Raw genomic sequence first — 20,084 nt, 5'->3', positions numbered from 1 at the left:
GGACGGGAGGTGGTTAAAGGGAGTCTGTCCATTATTATTTTCAGGACGATTGTTCACTAAGGCCTCATGTACACTGCAGTTGATAAACGCATGTTTAGGAGCTGTTCAGCGTTTTTTTTCAGCAGCCTCTGAACTCTCCCTAATGTTCTCCTATGTGTCCATGTACACATCTTCGTTTACAGGCAGTTGCGTTTACAGTCGTTTTTTTGAACGCAGAAAACTTGCATTCAGGAGTAGATTTTATCAGTGTTTCAATTGCAAAACGCTTGTAAACGCGGCTAACCGCGTTTATAGGCGTTTTAATTTTTTTTTAACTCTTCCATTTCCAGATGATTTCTAGAGCCATTTTTCATTATGAAAAATTAATGCAAAGCGTTTTCCTGGAACTCAAATGGACCCGGAACATCATACTTTGAGGTTTTGCATGAAAACACAAAATGTTAGACGCAGCTGCAATAATTTCTGCACAGAAATGAGCCGGAACACATCCAAACACCACAAAAAAAAAAAAAAAAGGGCTAATCTCAACAAATACTGCTCTCTCTGCTTCTGCCCTCTCTACTTCTCTCAAAATGTCTAAAATAATTAATGTTTTACTGTTATTCAGGGCTTTCTTGGCATTTTGGAAGGTCTCCTAAAGTTATCTTAAAAAAACGCTTCTAAACGCAAACACTCATAAACGCGGTATGCAAACGCGGCTAAACAGGTGTTTTTTAATCTACGTTTTCCAGCAGTCAGTTTCCATCATTCAGAAGTGTCCTATGTACATGGGGCCTTAAAGGGAAACTATCAGTAAGAATTTATCTTCACTTCTTATCATACTCTTTACCTGTCTGTAATGTTTATAGAGATACGCTGGCTGTGTTCAGTAGGTGTGCCATCGAGTGGCTATATATATGGCAAGCATAGCAATCCACATTAATGCCCTATAGATCTTCAAATCTATTAGCTGCAGTTTGGTATTATAATGCTGTAGTTTATCTGTAGGAAACATGGTGCTGGAGACCTCATGTCCTCACTTCTGGTCCCCCGCAGGAGACCCCTATGGCTTTTACTCCTAGTTTCAAGCTGTAGACTTCTCTTTTGCTAACTTCTCTTTAACTTGAGCCCCCTCCTGAGCTCACTTCTAGTCTCTAGCTAGAGGTCCCTTCTGTGCTCATTCCCTGTTCACAGCTAGAGACCCCTCCTGTACTTATTCCTTTTCTCTAACTTAAGACCCCTCCTGAGCTCACTTCTAGTCTCCAGCTAGAGGTCCCTTCTGTGCTCATTCCCTGTTCACAGATAGAGACCTCTCCTTTACTTATTCCTTGTCTCTAACTTAAGACCCCTCCTGTGCTCACTTCTAGTCTCCAGCTAGAGGTCCCTTCTGTGCTCATTCCTTGTTCACAGCTAGAGACCCCTCTTGTACTTACTCCTTGCTCTAACTTAGGACCCCTCCTGTGCTCACTTCTAGTCTCCAGCAAGAGGTCCCTTCTGTGCTCATTCCCTGTTCGCAGCTAGAGACCCCTCCTGTACTTATTCCTTTTCTCTAACTTAAGACCCCTCCTGCGCTCGCTTCTAGTCTCCAGCTAGAGGTTTCTTCTGTGCTCATTCCTTGTTCACAGCTAGAGACCCCTCTTGTACTTACTCCTTGCTCTAACTTAGGACCCCTCCTGTGCTCGCTTCTAGTCTCCAGCTAGAGGTCCCTTCTGTGTTCATTCCTTGTTCACAGCTAGAGACTCCTCTTATACTTACTCCTTGCTCTAACTTAGGACCCCTCCTGTGCTCGCTTCTAGTCTCCAGCTAGAGGTCCCTTCTGTGCTAATTCCTTGTTCACAGCTAGAGACCCCTCTTATAATTACTCCTTGCTCTAACTTAAGACCCCTCCTGTGCTCGCTTCTAGTCTCTAGCTAGAGGTCCCTTCTGTGCTCATTCCCTGTTCACAGCTAGAAACCCCTCCTGTACTTACTCCTTGTCTCTAACTTAGGACCCCTCCTGAGCTCCCTTTTAGGCTCCATCTGGAGCTTCAGCTTGTAATCTGCAGTTGGAGCCTCCTTCTGTTCTCCATGTTCAAACCCTTATTTATTTCAGAAACATGAAAAGAAACAAGCGTAGGACAGTCCATGAACATATACAGGCATAAATGAATACAGAAAAACATGCTGTCCTACAGGGAAGAAGGAATATTGCATGAAAATCTTGTTACGAGGAACCATATAAAAACATAAAGGGACACTGTGGTACAAGGGAAGATAGGATCTAAGTGTACAACTGAGAGGGAGCACTGTTCCCAATGACCACTTGGGGGTTCCGTATGAGGCAGGAGGAGGGGGGCAAAAGTGAGCTGGAAGAAGAAAAAGAAAAAAGAAGGAAAAAGGAAAAAAAAAAGGGGGAGAAGAATTAGAAGAGACTAAAAGTGAGAGTGGAGGAGAGAGAGCGTGTGACTTCCAAAAGAGAATAGAAAATTGGGGCTCTTAGGACTATCTCGATGCAGGATAAGAGGACGTCAGGGAAGGAGCAACGAGTCATCAAAGTTTGGTGGGAGGAAACGTTCCACCCATGGGGTCCAGATCGATAGAAACTTAGGAACCGAATCTAAAATAGTGGCCTCAACTTTGGTGTGAATCATTGCTTGTGTAACCTTGCTTTGAACTGCTAGCGTACATAGAGCCGGTGACTTCCACGATTTGGCCATAATCTGTTTAGCTGCGGTAGTGATTTGCAGGAGCAGTTTAAATTGGGATTTAGAGATGGAGGTGGGGCGCAAGTTTAAGAGTGCAACAGTTGGGTCTGGCGATATTGATTTTAAAAAGAGCTTGGATAACATTTGGAAAACTTTGGCCCAAAAGGTTTGGGCAACCGGGCAGGACCATCAAACATGGAAGTAAGTCCCTACCATCGCACAACCCCGAAAGCATTCAGAAGAGTAATTGGGGTATATTTAGCAATCCTCGCCGGGACCAGATACCATCTAGTCAAACTTTGTAATTAGTCTCCGAATCCACCACGTTCTGTGAGGAGGATTTGGTAGCAGACCAAATGTGATCCCAGTCTGTAGGGCTCAGCTGGAGTCCTAGGTCTTTCTCCTGCCCAGTGACATAAGTAGGGTTGGGCGAGATCTCAGAAGTAGAGATAAGATTATAGATATCAGAAATAAGGCCCCGTCTATGTGGATCTCTATCACAAGATCGTTCAAAGAGAGACATTGAACGAGCGGGAATGAAGCATAAAAATGCTGTAACTGAAGATACCTAAATATTTCCGAGGCCGGTATAGAGTGCGACTCACGGAGAGAAGGGAAGGATTTGAAGCCTCTATTGGTTATAAAATGGTGAGTCCGAAGTAGATTAGCCGAGGACCAGTGTTTGAAGGATCATGGTGAAGACCATGCGGCGACTGAAGGGAATAACAGGATTTTAGTCTGTCCCAGAGTGATATATAATGGGATGTTATAGGGTTACAGAGCGGATGGCAATCTGGTGGGCGAAGCCATAGAAGATTGGCAACTGAGAGGGGGTCGCAATCAATCGATTCAAGAATGACCCATTGGGGATTTCATGAGTCGCGTGATATTTGGGCAATTGTGCAAGATGCGCCGCTTGGTTATACTTAGTAAAATCCGGGAGACCAAGGCCACCCATGAGCTTAGATTTGTGTATGGTAGCGCAAGGTACACGAGGATGGGTGGAGCCCCAGATATATGCGTACACTCGTCGTTGTAGGATACGGAGAAAGTGTGCAGGTATGGGAATAGGTAGCACTCTAAACAAATACAATATTTTGGGGAGAATTGACATTTTCACAACAGTGACCCTGCCCATCCAGGCCAATGGTAAGGAGGACCATTTGGTCATAATACCAGTAAGGTGGGCCAACATTGGTAAATAGTTGGCTGTATAAAGGTCCGATGGGCTAGGAATTAGTTTAATGCCTAAAAAGGGAACGGAGTGCTGAGACCAAGAGAAAGGTAAAACCTGTTGCAGATGCGCCAAGTCCATGGGAGGTAGAGAGATATTGAGCGCAGTCGACTTCTGGGGGTTAACGTGAAGGCTGGAAATATTGCCAAAATCCTGGAGGAGCCGAAGAAGAGTTGGAGCGGAGGTCAATGGAGAGGTGAGAAAGAGGAACATGTTGTCCGCAAAGAGGCAAAGCTTGTGGTGGGAACCTCCTAGTTCAAGTCCTCGTATATCCAGATTGGATCTTATCAGGAGGGCCAAAGGCAAACTTGACGGGTGCCACATAGCATTGGAAACGTTGCTGATTTATGCCCCAGGTATCCGACTCTAGCCGATGGTGCGCAATATAAAGAGGAAATCCATGCCAAAAAATTAGATCCAAAGCCCCAGTGACGATACAGTCAAGATAGGACCACGAGACCATGTCAAAAGCTTTTCTAATGTCTAAGGACAAGAAGCAAGTGGATATTTTGCGAGAACATGCTAAATGGGAAAGGAGGACTGCACGTCTAACATTGTCGCCCGCCTGGTGTGTGGGTATAAAGCCTACCTTGTCATTGTGGACAAGAGAGCCTATAAATGGGTTAAGATGGGTGGAGAGGATTTTCGTGAGCAGTTTAATATTGATATTGAGGAGGGAACTGGGTCTGTAATTGGACCATGCAGAATCATCTGAACTGAGCTTCGGGATCATGGCAATATTAGCAGACACTGTGTCAGGGCTGAAAGACTGGCCGGACAGGATTGCATTGAAGGCATTAGTTAAGACTGTGGAGAGAAAGTGAGCAAAGATCTTGTAGTAAGTGGTGGAGAAGCCATCTGGATCAGGGCATTTACGGAGCTTCAGGTCCTTGATAGCATTTAGGGTTTCAGTTTAAATAATTGAACTTCCAATTGGTGTCCTCCTTCTGTTCTCATTCCTAGTCTCCAACTGAAATTTCTCCTGTGTTTACTGCTAGTTTATGTCTGGAGACCCCTGCTGTGCTTAATCCTAATCTCCTAATCTGAAGACCCCCCCCCCTTCTAAAGCCTCCAGGTCTTCTGCAACTCCTTATGTCTTCCATCTGGAGCTTCTGCTCATGCTCATCTCAAGACTGCAGCTGGAGTCCTCTTCTGTTCTCATTGCTAGCCTCCAACTGAAGGACCCACCTATGCTCATTTCTAGTCTACATCTGGTGCTCTATCCTGTCCTCATTCTCAGTCTCTAGCTGGAGACCCCCCAGTTCTTACTACTCCTGCAATCACTGCTATTCTCCAAATTGAGACCCTTCTTGCTCTCGCTTCTAGTCTCCAACTGAAGCCCCTTCCTGCACTCACTCCTAGATTCCAGCTAGAGACTGCTACTGGTCTTATGCCTAGTTTCCAACTAGAGACTCAGATTGTTATATCATACGGGGAGATTTAGTAAATCGGGAGAGTTAAAAATCTGGTGCAGCCAAGCAGCTTGTAACTTCGACTTTTTCAATTAATTTTTGACAATAAAACCTGGAAGCTGATTGGTTTTCATGCAGAGCGAGCTGCACCAGATTTTGCATTCTCCAGTTTTAGTAAATCTCCCCTATAGCCTCTATATGGAGCCCCCTCCTCTACTCACTCCTAATCTTCATCTGGACCTAGACCTTTCCTGTACCCACTGCTAGTCTAAATCTGAAGCCCCCTCCTGTGCTTAATCATATTCTCTAGGTGAAGATTAGCTGGACCACTCTTCTGTTCTTATTAGTAGGCTTCAACTTAAACACCTACCTATGTTCAATCCTAGGCCCCATCTAGAGCCCCCTCCTTCCTTTATTCCTAGTCTCCATCTGTAGCCCCCTTCTATCCTCACTCCTAGTCTTGAAATGGAAATATGGGCCTACAATGATTTTTATCTTCATAGACATAATTGATGACAGACATTATTAATAGTGAACCTTTGACATATGGCTCTGTAAGTTGCACTGATTGGATGCTAACTGGAATTTCAGAGCAAGGGTCATAAAGGCAACTGCCATTCGGTTAGTCACCCAGACCTGGAATTTTATTTAAAGAGGTTTATTCTCAGGCAACCCGGTAACAGTAAAGATGTAATCTCTGAATACAGTGATATGGTAAATACTTTGTGACAGATGTCTCTGTGGGACGTGCCTTATCATTCCTGGAGGAAGCCACTTCAAAGGGGTGGGAATGGAACTGGAACCATCATAAATATCATAAATGCCAGCTGGTGTCCTAAAGATGACCAGTATCTTAAGATTTGGTAGTAGTCCAGTAACTCCATCCGTTGGATGATAATGGTAGTGATGGCAGGGTCCTAAAATATTTGAAAACTCTAAAGGGTGTGTCTCTACCAGGAAGGGGTGGTGAAGGGGTGACATCATAAACTGTATATAAATCAAGACTCCGCTCTCATCTCTATCTATGGGCTTGGACAATGGACCATAAGGACACCTGTGTATTGTAACTCCATTATTGCTTTTACTCTATGTGTAACTTTCTTTTTCTATAACCATTCCTCCCCAATGGTAAAAAAATGTCAAGGAGTTTGAATACTTCAAGACACTGTCACTTCACTGGACACAAGGCACTGTAACTTCACTGCAACTTCAAAGCATATTCATGTGATAGAATGGCCTAGTCAAAGTCCAAACCTAAATCCAACTGAGAATCTGTGGCAAGAAATGAAAATTGCTTTTCACAGACGCTCTCTATCCAATCTGACAGAGCTTGAGCTATTTTGCAAAGAAGATTGGGCAAAAATGTCCCTCTCTAGATCTGCAAAACTGGTAGAGACATCCCCAAAAAGACTTGTAGCTGTAATTGCAGTGAAAGGTGGTACTATTTATTTATTTCATGTACTTATATAGCGCTGTCAATTTATGCAGTGATATATATGTATATATATATATATATATATATATTGTACATTCACATCAGTCCCTAACCCTCAAGGGCTGTACAATCTAAGGTCCCTAACTCACATTCATACATGCTAGGATCCAATTAACCTACCAGCATGTCTTTGGAGTGTGGGAGGAAACTGGAGTACACAGAGGAAACCCACGCAGGCACAGGGAGAACATGCAAGCTCCAGGCAGGTGGTGCTGTGGTTGGGATTCAAACCAACGACCCTAGTTACATAGTTAGTTTGGCTGAAAAAAGAAAAAAGTCCATCCAGTTCAACCATTAAAAAAAAAGATTAAATTTATTTTCCTCCAGACGTAAAGAGTGTCCCCTTGTCCTCTGTGATGACCTCAGGGGGAATAACTCTACACCGAGTTCACTATATGAACCACTGATGTATTTATACATGGAGATCATATCCCCCCTTATGTATTATACATGGAGATCATATCCCCCCTTATGTATTATACATGGAGATCATATCCCCCCTTATGTATTATACATGGTGATCATATCCCCCCTTATGTATTATACATGGTGATCATATCCCCCCTTATGTATTATACGTGGTGATCATATCCCCCCTTATGTATTATACGTGGAGATCATATCCCCCCCTTATGTATTATACATGGAGATCATATCCCCCCTTATGTATTATACATGGAGATCATATCCCCCCTTATGTATTATACATGGTGATCATATCCCCCCTTATGTATTATACATGGAGATCATATCCCCCCTTATGTATTATACATGGTGATCATATCCCCCCTTATGTATTATACGTGGAGATCATATCCCCCCTTATGTATTATACGTGGAGATCATATCCCCCCCTTATGTATTATACATGGAGATAATATCCCCCCTTATGTATTATACATGGAGATCATATCCCCCTTATGTATTATACATGGTGATCATATCCCCCCCTTATGTATTATACATGGAGATCATATCCCCCCTTATGTATTATACATGGTGATCATATCCCCCCTTATGTATTATACATGGAGATCATAACCCCCCTTATGTATTATACATGGAGATCATATCCCCCTTATGTATTATACATGGAGATCATATCCCCTCTTATGTATTATACATGGAGATCATATCCCCCCTTATGTATTATACTTGGAGATCATATCCCCCTTATGTATTATACATGGAGATCATATCCCCCCTTATGTATTATACTTGGAGATCATATCCCCCCTTATGTATTATACATGGAGATCATATCCCCCCTTATGTATTATACATGGAGATCATATCCCCCCTTATGTATTATACATGGAGATCATATCCCCCCTTATGTATTATACATGGAGATCATATCCTCCATTATGTTTTATACATGGTGATCATATCCCCCCTTATGTATTATACATGGAGATCATATCCCTCTTATGTATTATAGATGGAGATCATATCCCCCCTTATGTATTATACATGGAGATCATATCCCCCCTTATGTATTATACATGGAGATCATATCCCTCTTATGTATTATACATGGAGATCATATCCCCCCTTATGTATTATACATGGAGATCATATCCTCCATTATGTTTTATACATGGTGATCATATCCCCCCTTATGTATTATACATGGAGATCATATCCCCCCTTATGTATTATACATGGAGATCATATCCCCTCTTATGTATTATACATGGTGATCATATCCCCCATTATGTATTATACATGGCGATCATATCCCCCCCTTATGTATTATACATGGTGATCATATCCCCCCTTATGTATTATACATGGAGATCATATCCCCCGTATGTATTATACATGGAGATCATATCCCCCCCTTATGTATTATACATGGAGATCATATCCCCCCTTATGTATTATACATGGAGATCATATCCCCCCTTATGTATTATACATGGTGATCATATCCCCCCTTATGTATTATACATGGAGATCATATCCCCCCTTATGTATTATACATGGTGATCATATCCCCCCTTATGTATTATACATGGAGATCATACCCCCCCCCCTTATGTATTATACATGGAAATCATATCCCCCCCTTATGTATTATACATGGAGATCATATCCCCCCCCTTATGTATTATACATGGAGATCATACCCCCCCCTTATGTATTATACATGGAAATCATATCCCCCCTTATGTATTATACATGGAGATCATATCCCCCCCCTTATGTATTATACATGGAGATCATATCCCCCCTTATGTATTATACATGGAGATCATATCCCCCCTTAATCTCCTGTTCTCAAGAGAGCATAAATTCAGTTCCTCTAATATTTCCTCATAGCTGAGCTCCTCCATGCCTCTTATCAGTTTGGTTGCCCTTCTCTGTACTTTCTCCAGTTCCCCAATGTTCTTTCTGTGAATTAGTGCCCAAAACTAAACTGCATATTCCAATTGAAGTCTTACTAATGATTTGTACCGGGGGAAATTATATCTCTCTCTCTGGAGTTTATACCTTTTTTAATACAAGAGAGGATTTTGCTCGCTTTAGAACCCGCAGCTTGGCATTGCATGCCATTATTAAGTTTGTGATCTACCAGAACCCCCAGATCCTTCTCCACCATTGACCCCCCCAGTTGTACCCCCCCTAGTATGTATGATGCATGCATATTATTGGCCCCCAAGTGCAGAATCTTACATTTATCAACATTAAACCTCATTTGCCACATAGTTGCCCAATTACACAGAGCATTGAGGTCGGCTTGTAAGTTGAAGACATCCTGTAAGGACATTATTCCCCGGCACAGCTTGGTGTCATCTGCAAAGACTGAAATGGGATTTATAATCCCAGACCCTATATTGTTTATATATATATTAAAAAGTAAGGGTCCCAACACTGAACCTTGGGGTACACCACTGACACCCCTAGACCATTCAGAGTATGAATCATTAACCACTACTCTCTGAATATGATCTTTTCTATTCATTTACATGCAGATTTTTTCCAAGCCTGTAGACTTTACCTTACACATTAGCCATGTGAGGGGAACTGTGTCAAAAGCTTTAGCAAAATCCAAGTATACCACGTCCACCGCCACCCCCTCTATCCAAGTATACCACGTCCACAGCCACCCCTCTGTCCAAGTATACCACGTCCACTGCCACCCCTCTGTCCAAGTATACCACGTCCACAGCCACCCCTCTGTCCAAGTATACCACGTCCACCGCCACCCCTCTGTCCAAGTATACCACGTCTGCCGCAACCCCTCTATCCAAGTATACCACGTCCACCGCCACCCCTCTGTCCAAGGTTTTGCTCACCTCCTCATAAAAAGAAATCAGATTTGACAACTTCTGTCTTTCATGAATCCATGCTGTCTGTTGCTTAAAATATTTTTTTCCAGCAAGAACTCTCTGTGGTCTTTTATTAAACTCTCCGTATCTTCCCAACTATAGAAGTTAGACTAACAGGTCTATAATTACTTGGTAAAGATTTTGACTCTTTAAATATTGGCACCACATTGGCCTTATGCCAATCCAGTGGTACTATGCCAGTCATTAAAGAGTCCCTAAAAATTTGAAACAATGGCTTTGAAATGACAGAGCTCAATTCTTTAAGGACCTGTGGGTGTATGCTATCCGGTCCAGGTGCTTTATTCAACTTTATTCTGTCTAAATATTTCTGGATCATATCAATTGTGAGCCAATGTGGACCATCTGGAACTGTGTCAGTACCACGCCCATTATGGACAAGAGCTCCCCCATGCCCCTTTGTATACACAAAGCTGAAGAAGGTATTTAATAAATTTGCCTTCTCTTTGTCCCCAGTCACCCCCTCTAGATTATTATGTAAAGGGCCTACATGCTCGGACTGAACCTTTTCACTATTAATATATTTGAAGAATTTTTTTTCGGTTGGTCCTGCTATCTTTTGCAATCTGTCATTCATTTTAAATTTTTATTTCCTTTTTGCATATTCTGTTATATTGTTTGTAATGTTTAAACGATGATAGCGTTCCTTCATTTTTATATTTAATAAAAGCTCTTTTCTTATTTAAAGCTTTTTTAACTTTGGCCGTAAGCCACATAGGCTTGATTTTTAGCCTTTTAAATTTGTTGCCCATGGGAATATATTTTGCAGTGTGTTCACATACAGTCTTTTTGAAGAACTCCCATTTCTGTGTTGTGTTCATTGATTCCAATTTTCCCTCCCAGTCTAAGTCTTGGAGAGCAGCTCTCAGCCTAGTACTGCTAACCATTTGTCCACTGTGCTGCCCCAATACTTCTACAAAGTATTGACTCCGGAGGGCTGAATACAAATGCCGCCACACTTTTCACATATTTATTTGTAACATTTTTTGAAAACCATTTATCATTTTCCTTCCACTTCACAATTATGTGCCACTTTATCTTGGTCTATCACATAAAATCCCAATAAAATAAATTTACGTTTTTGGTTGTAACATGACAAAATTTAGAAAATTTCAAGGGGTATGAATACTTTTTCAAGGCACTGTAATTTCATGGTAAAGGCATATACATGATATGAAAATTGTACAAAAATCTTCATATGAGGACCAATCATCCAATAATCTGATTGTTATTACACAGCTTTCGAGAGCCGATCACGACGATTCATGCAACAATACACGGATTTGCGAAAAATGTTCTCGTATCATACCAGATCGTACGATTTTCATTTAATCAGTACAGTAGTCACCGAAAATACAATACAAATACAATACCATACATTCCATCACTTTCAAAATTCCTTTCTTTTGTATGAGAATTTCCATAAGTTTAATACGTTCTTCATTTTCAATATGGAGACTAACATTCAAAAAAAAAAGAAAAAGGATGATCCTTTGTCCAACATTCTTATCATGTGTACGGGGCATAATAGCTGCAGCAAGATTAGCTAGATTCTGCTATAGATGAAAGGTGGCATTCACTTATTATATTTATCACCAACGGAATAAGGAAGGTTATATTTCAGCCATGAGCCTAGGTTCCCACCTGTGCGGCCGTGCGGTCCGTGATTTGCGTGGGTATGAGAGCCCATTCATTTGAATACGCTTCTGTGCCCCAAGACACACAGGAAAGAAATCCCCACACTATTTTTGAAATCACAGCCCGCACGGGAACCCAGGTTCCCAGTATGGTTGAGATTTCCAGTGTGGGCAGCATGCCATTAGGAGTAATGGCACCCACAGGTGGGTCCTGCATTTCTCTGTGTAAGTGGTTGTGGCTGCCGGTATTTGTGTGGGTCCAGCAGCGGCACCACCCGCACAGATCTGAACCTAGCCTAACAGTCTCAATCTGAAGACCATTCTTGGGCTCAGTCGTAGTTTCCAACTGAAGCCATCTCCTGTGCTCATTCCTAGACTCCATCTGGAAAATCCTATTGCTGTCAGTTTTAGTCTCTAGCTAGATACCCCTCCTGTACACACTCCTAGTCCTCAATGCGTGCTCTCTCCTAGACTGTAGCTGGAGACCCCTACTGATTTCAGTCCACTTAAACTCTACCTGGGGATCTCCTCACGTGGTTACTCCTAGTATCCAACTGGAACCCTCTCCTGTGTTTATTCATAGTCTCAAGCTATTGTATTCTGACAGTAGAGATTCTCCCACTGTCAGAATACAATCAGCGCTGCAGCAAATTGACTGAAGCCCTGATCAAATAAAAGATTTCCAAAATTCCTGTTTGACAGAAGTCGATCATTAGATCAACTTTTGTTAAGCAGAAAAGGCCATTGATGGATCAAAATTTGGCCAGTCCCTGTTCAACAGTTGGAGCCCTTCTGTGCTCAATCCAGTTTCTGTTTTCAATTTTGGCTGGCTTGTACTGAAAAATGGTAGCCACTGCATAGAAGCTTTCAAAGTAGGATAAAAAGGATAAACTCCCTGTTAGCTTTTTGTCAGTTAGGCAGAATTTATTTCCCTTCCTGTCCCAGAGATACAAAAGGAAATGGCAGATCATCTGTCCAATGTGGGGGATATCCCTCCTTAGACAGTTGTCACTGAAACAGGTGTCCCCATTAAAAGATCTCGCTTTCATTTCTGATCCAGTAAGGATAATAAAAGGTCAGTCTTTCTCATTCTGTGTCCATATTTATAGTTACCAAGGCTCTTTCCTACCCCCCTCCAAAATAAAAAAATAATTATACAGTATATATATATATATATATATATATATATATATATATATTTATGCACACTATATTGCCCAAAGTATTGGGCCACCTGCCTTTCCACGCACGTGAACTTTAATGGCCTCCCAGTCTTAGTCCGTAGGGTTCAATATTGAGTTGGCCCCGCCCTTTGCAGCTATAACAGCTTCAACTCTTCTGGGAAGGCCGTCCACAAGGTTTAGGAGGGTGTCTATGGGAAGGTTTGACCATTCTTCCAGATGCACATTTGTGATGCCAGGCACTGATGTCGGATGAGGAGGCCTGGCTCGCAGTCTCCACTCTAATTCATCCCAAAGGTGTTCTATGGGGTTGAGGTCAGGACTCTGTGCAGGCCAGTCAAGTTTCTCCACCCCAAACTCGCTCATCCATGTCTTTATGGACCTTGCTTTGTGTACTGGTGCGCAGTCATGTTGGAACAGCAAGGGGCCATCCCCAAACTCTTCCCACAAAGTTGGGAGCATGAAATTGTCCAAAATGTCCTGGTATGCTGACGCCTTAAGAGTTCCCTTCACTGGAACTAGGGGGCCAAGCCCAACCCCTGAAAAACATCCCCACACCATAATCCCCCCTCCACCAAACTTTACATTTGACACAATGCAGTCAGGCAAGTACCGTTCTCCTGGCAACCGCCAAACCCAGACACATCCAAGAATTGGCAGACAGTGAAGCGTGATTGGTCACTCCAGAGAACACGTTTCCTTTGCTCTAGAGTCCAGTGGCGGCGTGCTTTACACCACGGCATCCGACGCTTTGCATTGCACTTGCTGATGTAAGGCTTGGATGCAGCTGCTCGGCTATGGAAACCCATTCCATGAAGCTCTCTATGCACTGTTGTTGTACTAATCTGAAGGCCACATGAAGTTTGGAGGTCTTTAGCTATTGACTCTGCAGACAGTTGACGACTTCTGCTCATTGTGCTCTTCAGCATGCGCTGACCCCACTCTGTCATGTTACGTGGCCTACCACTTGGTGGCTGAGTTGCTGTTGTTCCCAGTTGCTTCCACTTTGTTATAATTCCACTAACAGTTGAGCGTGGAATATTTAGTAACAAGGGAATGTCACGGATGGACTTATTGCACAGGTGACAACCTATCACGGGACCACGCTTGGAGTCACTGAGCTCCAGAGAGCGACCCATTCTTTCACAAATGTTTGTAGAAGCAGTCTGCATGTCTAGATGCTTGATTTTATACACTTGTAGCCATGGAGGTGATTGGCACACCTGAATCCAATGATTTGATTTGAGTGCTGGCCCAATACTTTTGGCAATATAGTATATATATATATATATATATATATATATATATATATATATATATATATATATATATACATACTGTATGTTTTTTTTCTTTTGGGGGGGTAGGAAAGAGCCTTATTAACTATAAATATGGAGACAGAAAGAGAAAGGCTGACATTTTATTAATCCTCCTGGATCAAAAACGAAAGTGAGATCTTCTAATGGGGACACCCATATATATATCAGTAAATCATGCTTAACTATTTTCCATGCAACAGAAGAACAAAGCGTATACTGGACTGACATCAAACAGGGAAAACTATACACAATGACACAGTGACTTCAGCCATAAATCAGACCAAGTGTTTGTTAATACAACTGCCATAGTGCTATTACTTAATAAAAATGACATACTGCTTCCCCAGGCGAGCCTGGCTTGCCGTCCTTTCCGTCCTTTCCAATGATGCCCTGGAAGACAGTAGAAAACTTCTCAAATGATGGGAAAACACAAAGAGAAAATACCCTAATTATTAATGAAAACACTTTTATTTGAGGTACTAATATAATATTTATCTCAAACTAATCATTAAAGCTGAATTCCAGGCACCTGCCTGTCACCTAACAAGAGAGGATGTACTGGTAGGCAAGTAGGAGGATAGGCAGGTAGGAGGAGGTATTGGTGTCTGATGAATCTAAGTATTAGTTTTTGGGGTTGCCTAATCATGGTGCCAACATCCACCATGATTCATACAATACAGAACCATAAAGAAATAGAACTTTTTCAATGCATAAAAGACATCCATTCCTATTAAAATATTTTTACATTTATTTATATTGAGCTAAAAGATTGACCCTTAGATGCATAAAATAACATCCTGGCCAAGAATAGCCCATAAAATATCAGGAGACAGTAGATAAAATATTTATTCTGCAGCTTGCCAACTGGGACTGTCAGGGATCCCGGGTCCTCGGCGGTGTGCGCGCATGCGCAGACTGCCGATCTGTCCCAGCTGGCGAGCGCAGAGTCCTCGGCGATCGCGGCGGCGGCCGCGCATGCGCAGTAGCGATCGCGGCCGTACCAATGGGAGAACAGGGCGCTCTATTTAAAGCTGCCCTGTGCATCTCCAAGGTGCCGCAAGGTCTTGTTCCTGTAAATACGCTTCCTTGTTGCCAAACTCTGCCTGTTCTGACTTATGCTGACCCTCTCCTGCTCTGACCCCGGCTCGTCCCTGACCATCCTTCTGCCTGACCCTCGGTACCGCGCTGCCCGCTACCTGCTGAACCTGGCTTGTGACCCCGACCATTCTCCACTTACTCCCCCTGTACCACGCTGCCCGCACGATACTGACCCGGCTAGTCTGACCTCGCTCACTCCTAGTTATCACCCATCCATCCCGCTCGGATCGGGATCTGTCATCCCATCCATCCGCTCGGATCGGACCTGTCATCCCCTTCACAGCAGGCTCATCCCGGGCACATACCCTCAGCGGGACCCCTCTGCCACCGCCGGGGGTGCCCAGGGGCGCGACCTGGTTCCAGTCTTGCACCAAGTCCATCCCCACCATCAGACCCTGGTGAAAAGGCAGACTGGGACTTAGACTCCGCGTCCTGGGAAACCCCGTGCTGTGGACCACTAGAGATCCCGTTGGGTGGAGCCTGACAGGGACTGAGCAGTCTCATCAGTCTGAGACAGCTCAGTTCAATGGAGAGACAGGCCTCAGTACATCACCCCAAATGACGCATAGTCTTACCCTGATTTTATCAATGTGACAAACTCCTGCGCTCCTACCTAAAAACGAATACCTACCAACAAAGGTAAAGCTGCTACATACAGTCATATACCCATAGACAAAAAATATAAATGAAACACAAATGATGCAGCGCTACTACCATAAAAATTCTTCACACATAAATGAATAAGTGAAACAGTGCAAAATTAGTGACACAAAAACCATAAACACACAATATTAAATAGTGCCAAAAAACTCATAAAAAATCACATGTGACAAGTGCCAATACGAGGTCCTAAAAGGACCAAATAACATAAACGGTGCCCCAAGTAATCCAATGGGATCCAATAGTGCTCCAAATCAAACAAGTAAGTCACAACAGGACTCAATGTGCTAAAAAAACTCCCATCAGAACTAAAAATCAGTTCCCACCATATAACACAAAACACACGTGCATCCCAATAAACGCATGAACTAAGAACTGATCATGCAAACAAACATGAATAAATATATAAAGTCCCGTGAGGTGTAAAACACCTGACAATATACAAAAAAACATATATAGAGTCCACAGCAATTCTTGAAGAAGAAGAAGAAGAAAAAAAAAAGTGCTGATAAATGTGCAGAGATATCCAAAAATGGCTGAGTTGCCCGCTCACCTCCCTCTTGCGACCCACACAGGGTCAAAAGGCCTTCTGATCTGAGGGATCAAGTGGCTGCAGCCACCTTATGTGCCTGAAGAGGAGATCTGCTGCCATGTGAGTCTGTGCTGGAATCTGTACATGAGGGGAGGTCAGTGTGGAGAGCTGTGGAGAATTACCTACTATTAAGGGTCCATGTGTTAGTGATCCTGAAGGCCTTTTGACCCTGTGCGGGTCGCAAGAGGAAGGTGAGCTGGCAATTCAGCCATTTTTGGATATCTCTGCACATTTATCATCACTTTTTTTTTAATTTCTTAATCTTCTTCAAGAATTGCTGTGGACTGCAGTCCCGTGAGGTGTAAAACACCTGACAATATACAAAAAAACATATATGAAGTCCACAGCAATTCTTGAAGAAGGAGAAAAAAAAAAAAAAGTGCTGATAAATGTGCAGAGATATCCAAAAATGGCTGAATTGCCCGCTCACCTCCCTCTTGCGACCCGCACAGGGTCAAAAGGCCTTCAGGATCACTAACACATGGACCCTTAATAGTAGGTAATCCTCCACAGCTCTCCACACTGACCTCCCCTCATGTACAGATTCCAGCACAGGCTCACAGGGCAGCAGATCTCCTCTTCAGGCACATAAGGTGGCTGCAGCCACTTGATCCCTCAGATCAGAAGGCCTTTTGAACCTGTGCGGGTCGCAAGAGGGAGGTGAGCGGGCAATTCAGCCATTTTTGGATATCTCTGCACATTTATCAGCACTTTTTTTTTTTTTCTTCTTCAAGAATTGCTGTGGACTTTATATATGTTTTTTTGTATATTGTCAGGTGTTTTACACCTCACGGGACTTTATATATTTATTCATGTTTGTTTGCATGATCAGTTCTTAGTTCATGCGTTTATTGGGATGCACGTGTGTTTTGTGTTATATGGTGGGAACTGATTTTTAGTTCCGGTGGGAGTTTTTTTTAGCACATTGAGTCCTGTTGTGACTTACTTGTTTGATTTGGAGCACTATTGGATCCCATTGGATTACTTGGGGCACCGTTTATGTTATTTGGTCCTTTTAGGACCTCGTATTGACACTTGTCACATGTGATTATTTATCAGTTTTTTGGCACTATTAAATATTGTGTGTTTATGTTATTTGTGTCACTAATTTTGCACTGTTTCACTTATTCATTTATGTTTGAAGAATTTTTATGGTAGTAGCGCTGCATCATTTGTGTTTCACTTACCCTGATCTTGAGGTCTCTGTATTGAATCCCAGGCCTCTCCTTGGTGGTGGGGAGGTGGAAGGGATTGGCTGTAGTCTTCATTGACCCCCTAACCAGGATGAATGATACTTGTTTTTTTTTTTTTTACTTGCATGGGATAGTGTCTAAGTCTTCCTGATTGTTTCACAGAACCCGAATAAGTGGAATCCTCAAACCCATAAAATGCACCATGAACATTTCCGCTGTCCCCCTCCACCCAGACCCTACAAATATGCAAGACAAATAATCCTCTGTAAAATATATAAAATGAGTAATATGTTGAATGGGCAAAGTTGGCAAACTGTGAAATAATAATTTTATATATTGTCCCACGATATTGTATGGGCCATTTGTGAGCATGATGTTTTGTATTTTATGGATCTAAAGATTATCCCTTTAGCTCAACATAAATAAAAGTAAAAATATGTCATGGCAATGGATGTCTTAACATGCATGAGGACACCTTAAAAGTCCAATTTGTCTATGGTTCTCTATTGTGCTGGTGTCTGATGGGGTCATACCAATACAGAGAATAAAAATGGGGCTTCTCTATGCCTATTGCAGTCCTTCTCAATGTCAATCAAAGGATTGAGGAGGAGAAGGAGGGGCATAGATGCTACCTTGCCTAGGACCCCTTTCTGCCTCAAAGTGCAACTGAACCTTCTGTGCTTATTACTGTAATGCAGTCAAGCTGCATAAACAGCAATCATACCTCTCCGCTCCTCCCATGACCTCCTGCTCTCTAGCTCCCTTGTCTCCTCCTCCCATTCGCATCTCTGGGACTTCTCCAGAGCCTCCCCCATCCACTGGAACACTCTACCCCAAGCTATCAGACTATCGTCTACTCTGCCCACTTTTAGGCGATATCTGAAAACCTATCTCTTCAGGGAAGCCTATCCTGCCTTCAGCTAATCCTGCCTTCAGCTAAAATAGAGGCGGACTGACCATTTGGAAACTCGGGCACTGCCCGAGGGCCCGGGGTCAGTAGGGGGCCCCATGAGATGCCCCTGGTACCTTTTTCATAGGCTTTTTTGAGTTTGGGCAAGGACACAGGGGCCCCATGATCCCCCATGAGTAGTCAGTCCGCCCGTGTATTGGAATCTTCTATTCCTCCTACCAGTCCATCCCCCACAGTTGTTACCTTTTGTACCACCAGATCCTCCCTCTTAGATTGCAAGCTCCCAGGATCAGGGCCCTCCTAACCCTCTTGTATTGAACTGTATCGTTGCTGTATTGTCTCCCGTTATATTGTAAAGTGCTGAGCAAACTGTTGGCACTATATAAATCCTGTATATAATCCTGTAATAATATAATGTTCTTTTAGGTTTTATTTTATTTTTTCTAAGTGTTTCACTAAGGAATAAAATACCCTGTTGTCACAGCACCTCGAAGAGTCAGACCACTGCTCTCACACACAAGCAGCAGAGTTTTCCAGCAGTTTGACATTTTCCCCTATGCACTGCTCAGGAACCTAGAGAAGTCTTGATTGGGGCAGTGTGCTTGATTGGGGCATGTTGTATCCTCTGGAGAACCTGGCCTTCACTTATGTGTGAGAGCATCAGTCCAGCTCTCCAAGGTGCTGCCAGCAAAGGAAAAGTTAATTTTTGCTATAATATTTAGGAACATAAAAAACCTAAAGGAACATAATATTCTATAACTGCATATTAGGCCTGATTGCAATGCAGTAATATATACAGAGAGTTTAACTGGGCTTTGCTCCATCTCTGATTGCTTTAAATATGAGGCGTCCAAAGGAAGAGTAGTCTTTTCCATTTTAGCATCTACTCGTGTTCTATAGACCATTTTATCAAAAAGAAAGGCAAAAGCCAATTCGTTTCAAGGAGAGAAAAATGTTCTACAGCCAGATAATTTATACATGAGTCCCATTCAGAAGCCGAGGGTGGATGTTTTTTCATACACACACCTATCAAGCTCCCCTTTTTCCGTGGAAAAAATGGTCGCACAGACACAGTAACACTGAGCCTGTGGTTTTACCAGGCCCAGCCTTACTCAGTAGCAGGGGCGGACTGACCAAGGGCCTGGGGTCAGTAGGGGGCACCATGAGATGCCCCTGGTACCTTTTTCGTAGGCTTTTTTGAGTTTGGGCAAGGACACAGGGGCCCCATGATCCCCTATTGCCCGGGGGCCCCATGCGTTGTCAGTCTGCCCCTGCTCAGTAGCAATGAGTCTGGGGTCCTACAGTTTCTTCAATGAGTGCTGCCTCTACTAGCCTCAT

At 42.9% G+C, this 20,084-nt stretch overlaps 1 protein-coding gene across 1 annotated transcript in view; it reads right to left on the bottom strand.

The window, feature by feature from the left end:
* The window catches only part of COL22A1 (collagen type XXII alpha 1 chain), a 665,084-nt gene that overhangs the window by 107,318 nt on the left and 537,682 nt on the right, over nucleotides 1–20,084 (bottom strand). The window contains exon 52 of the mRNA XM_089654647.1: nucleotides 14,630–14,683. Coding sequence (XP_089510773.1) covers nucleotides 14,630–14,683 — 54 coding nt within the window. The remainder of the gene's footprint in view (nucleotides 1–14,629; nucleotides 14,684–20,084) is intronic.

The sequence above is a fragment of the Staurois parvus genome, unplaced genomic scaffold (genome assembly GCF_062004578.1).
Source record: "Staurois parvus isolate SC_StPar_1 unplaced genomic scaffold, SC_StPar_1.0 ptg000783l, whole genome shotgun sequence".
NCBI classification, from domain to species: domain Eukaryota; kingdom Metazoa; phylum Chordata; class Amphibia; order Anura; family Ranidae; genus Staurois; species Staurois parvus.
The sequence above is the reverse complement of the archived record's forward strand: the minus strand, read 5'-3'. Positions and strand labels throughout refer to the sequence as shown.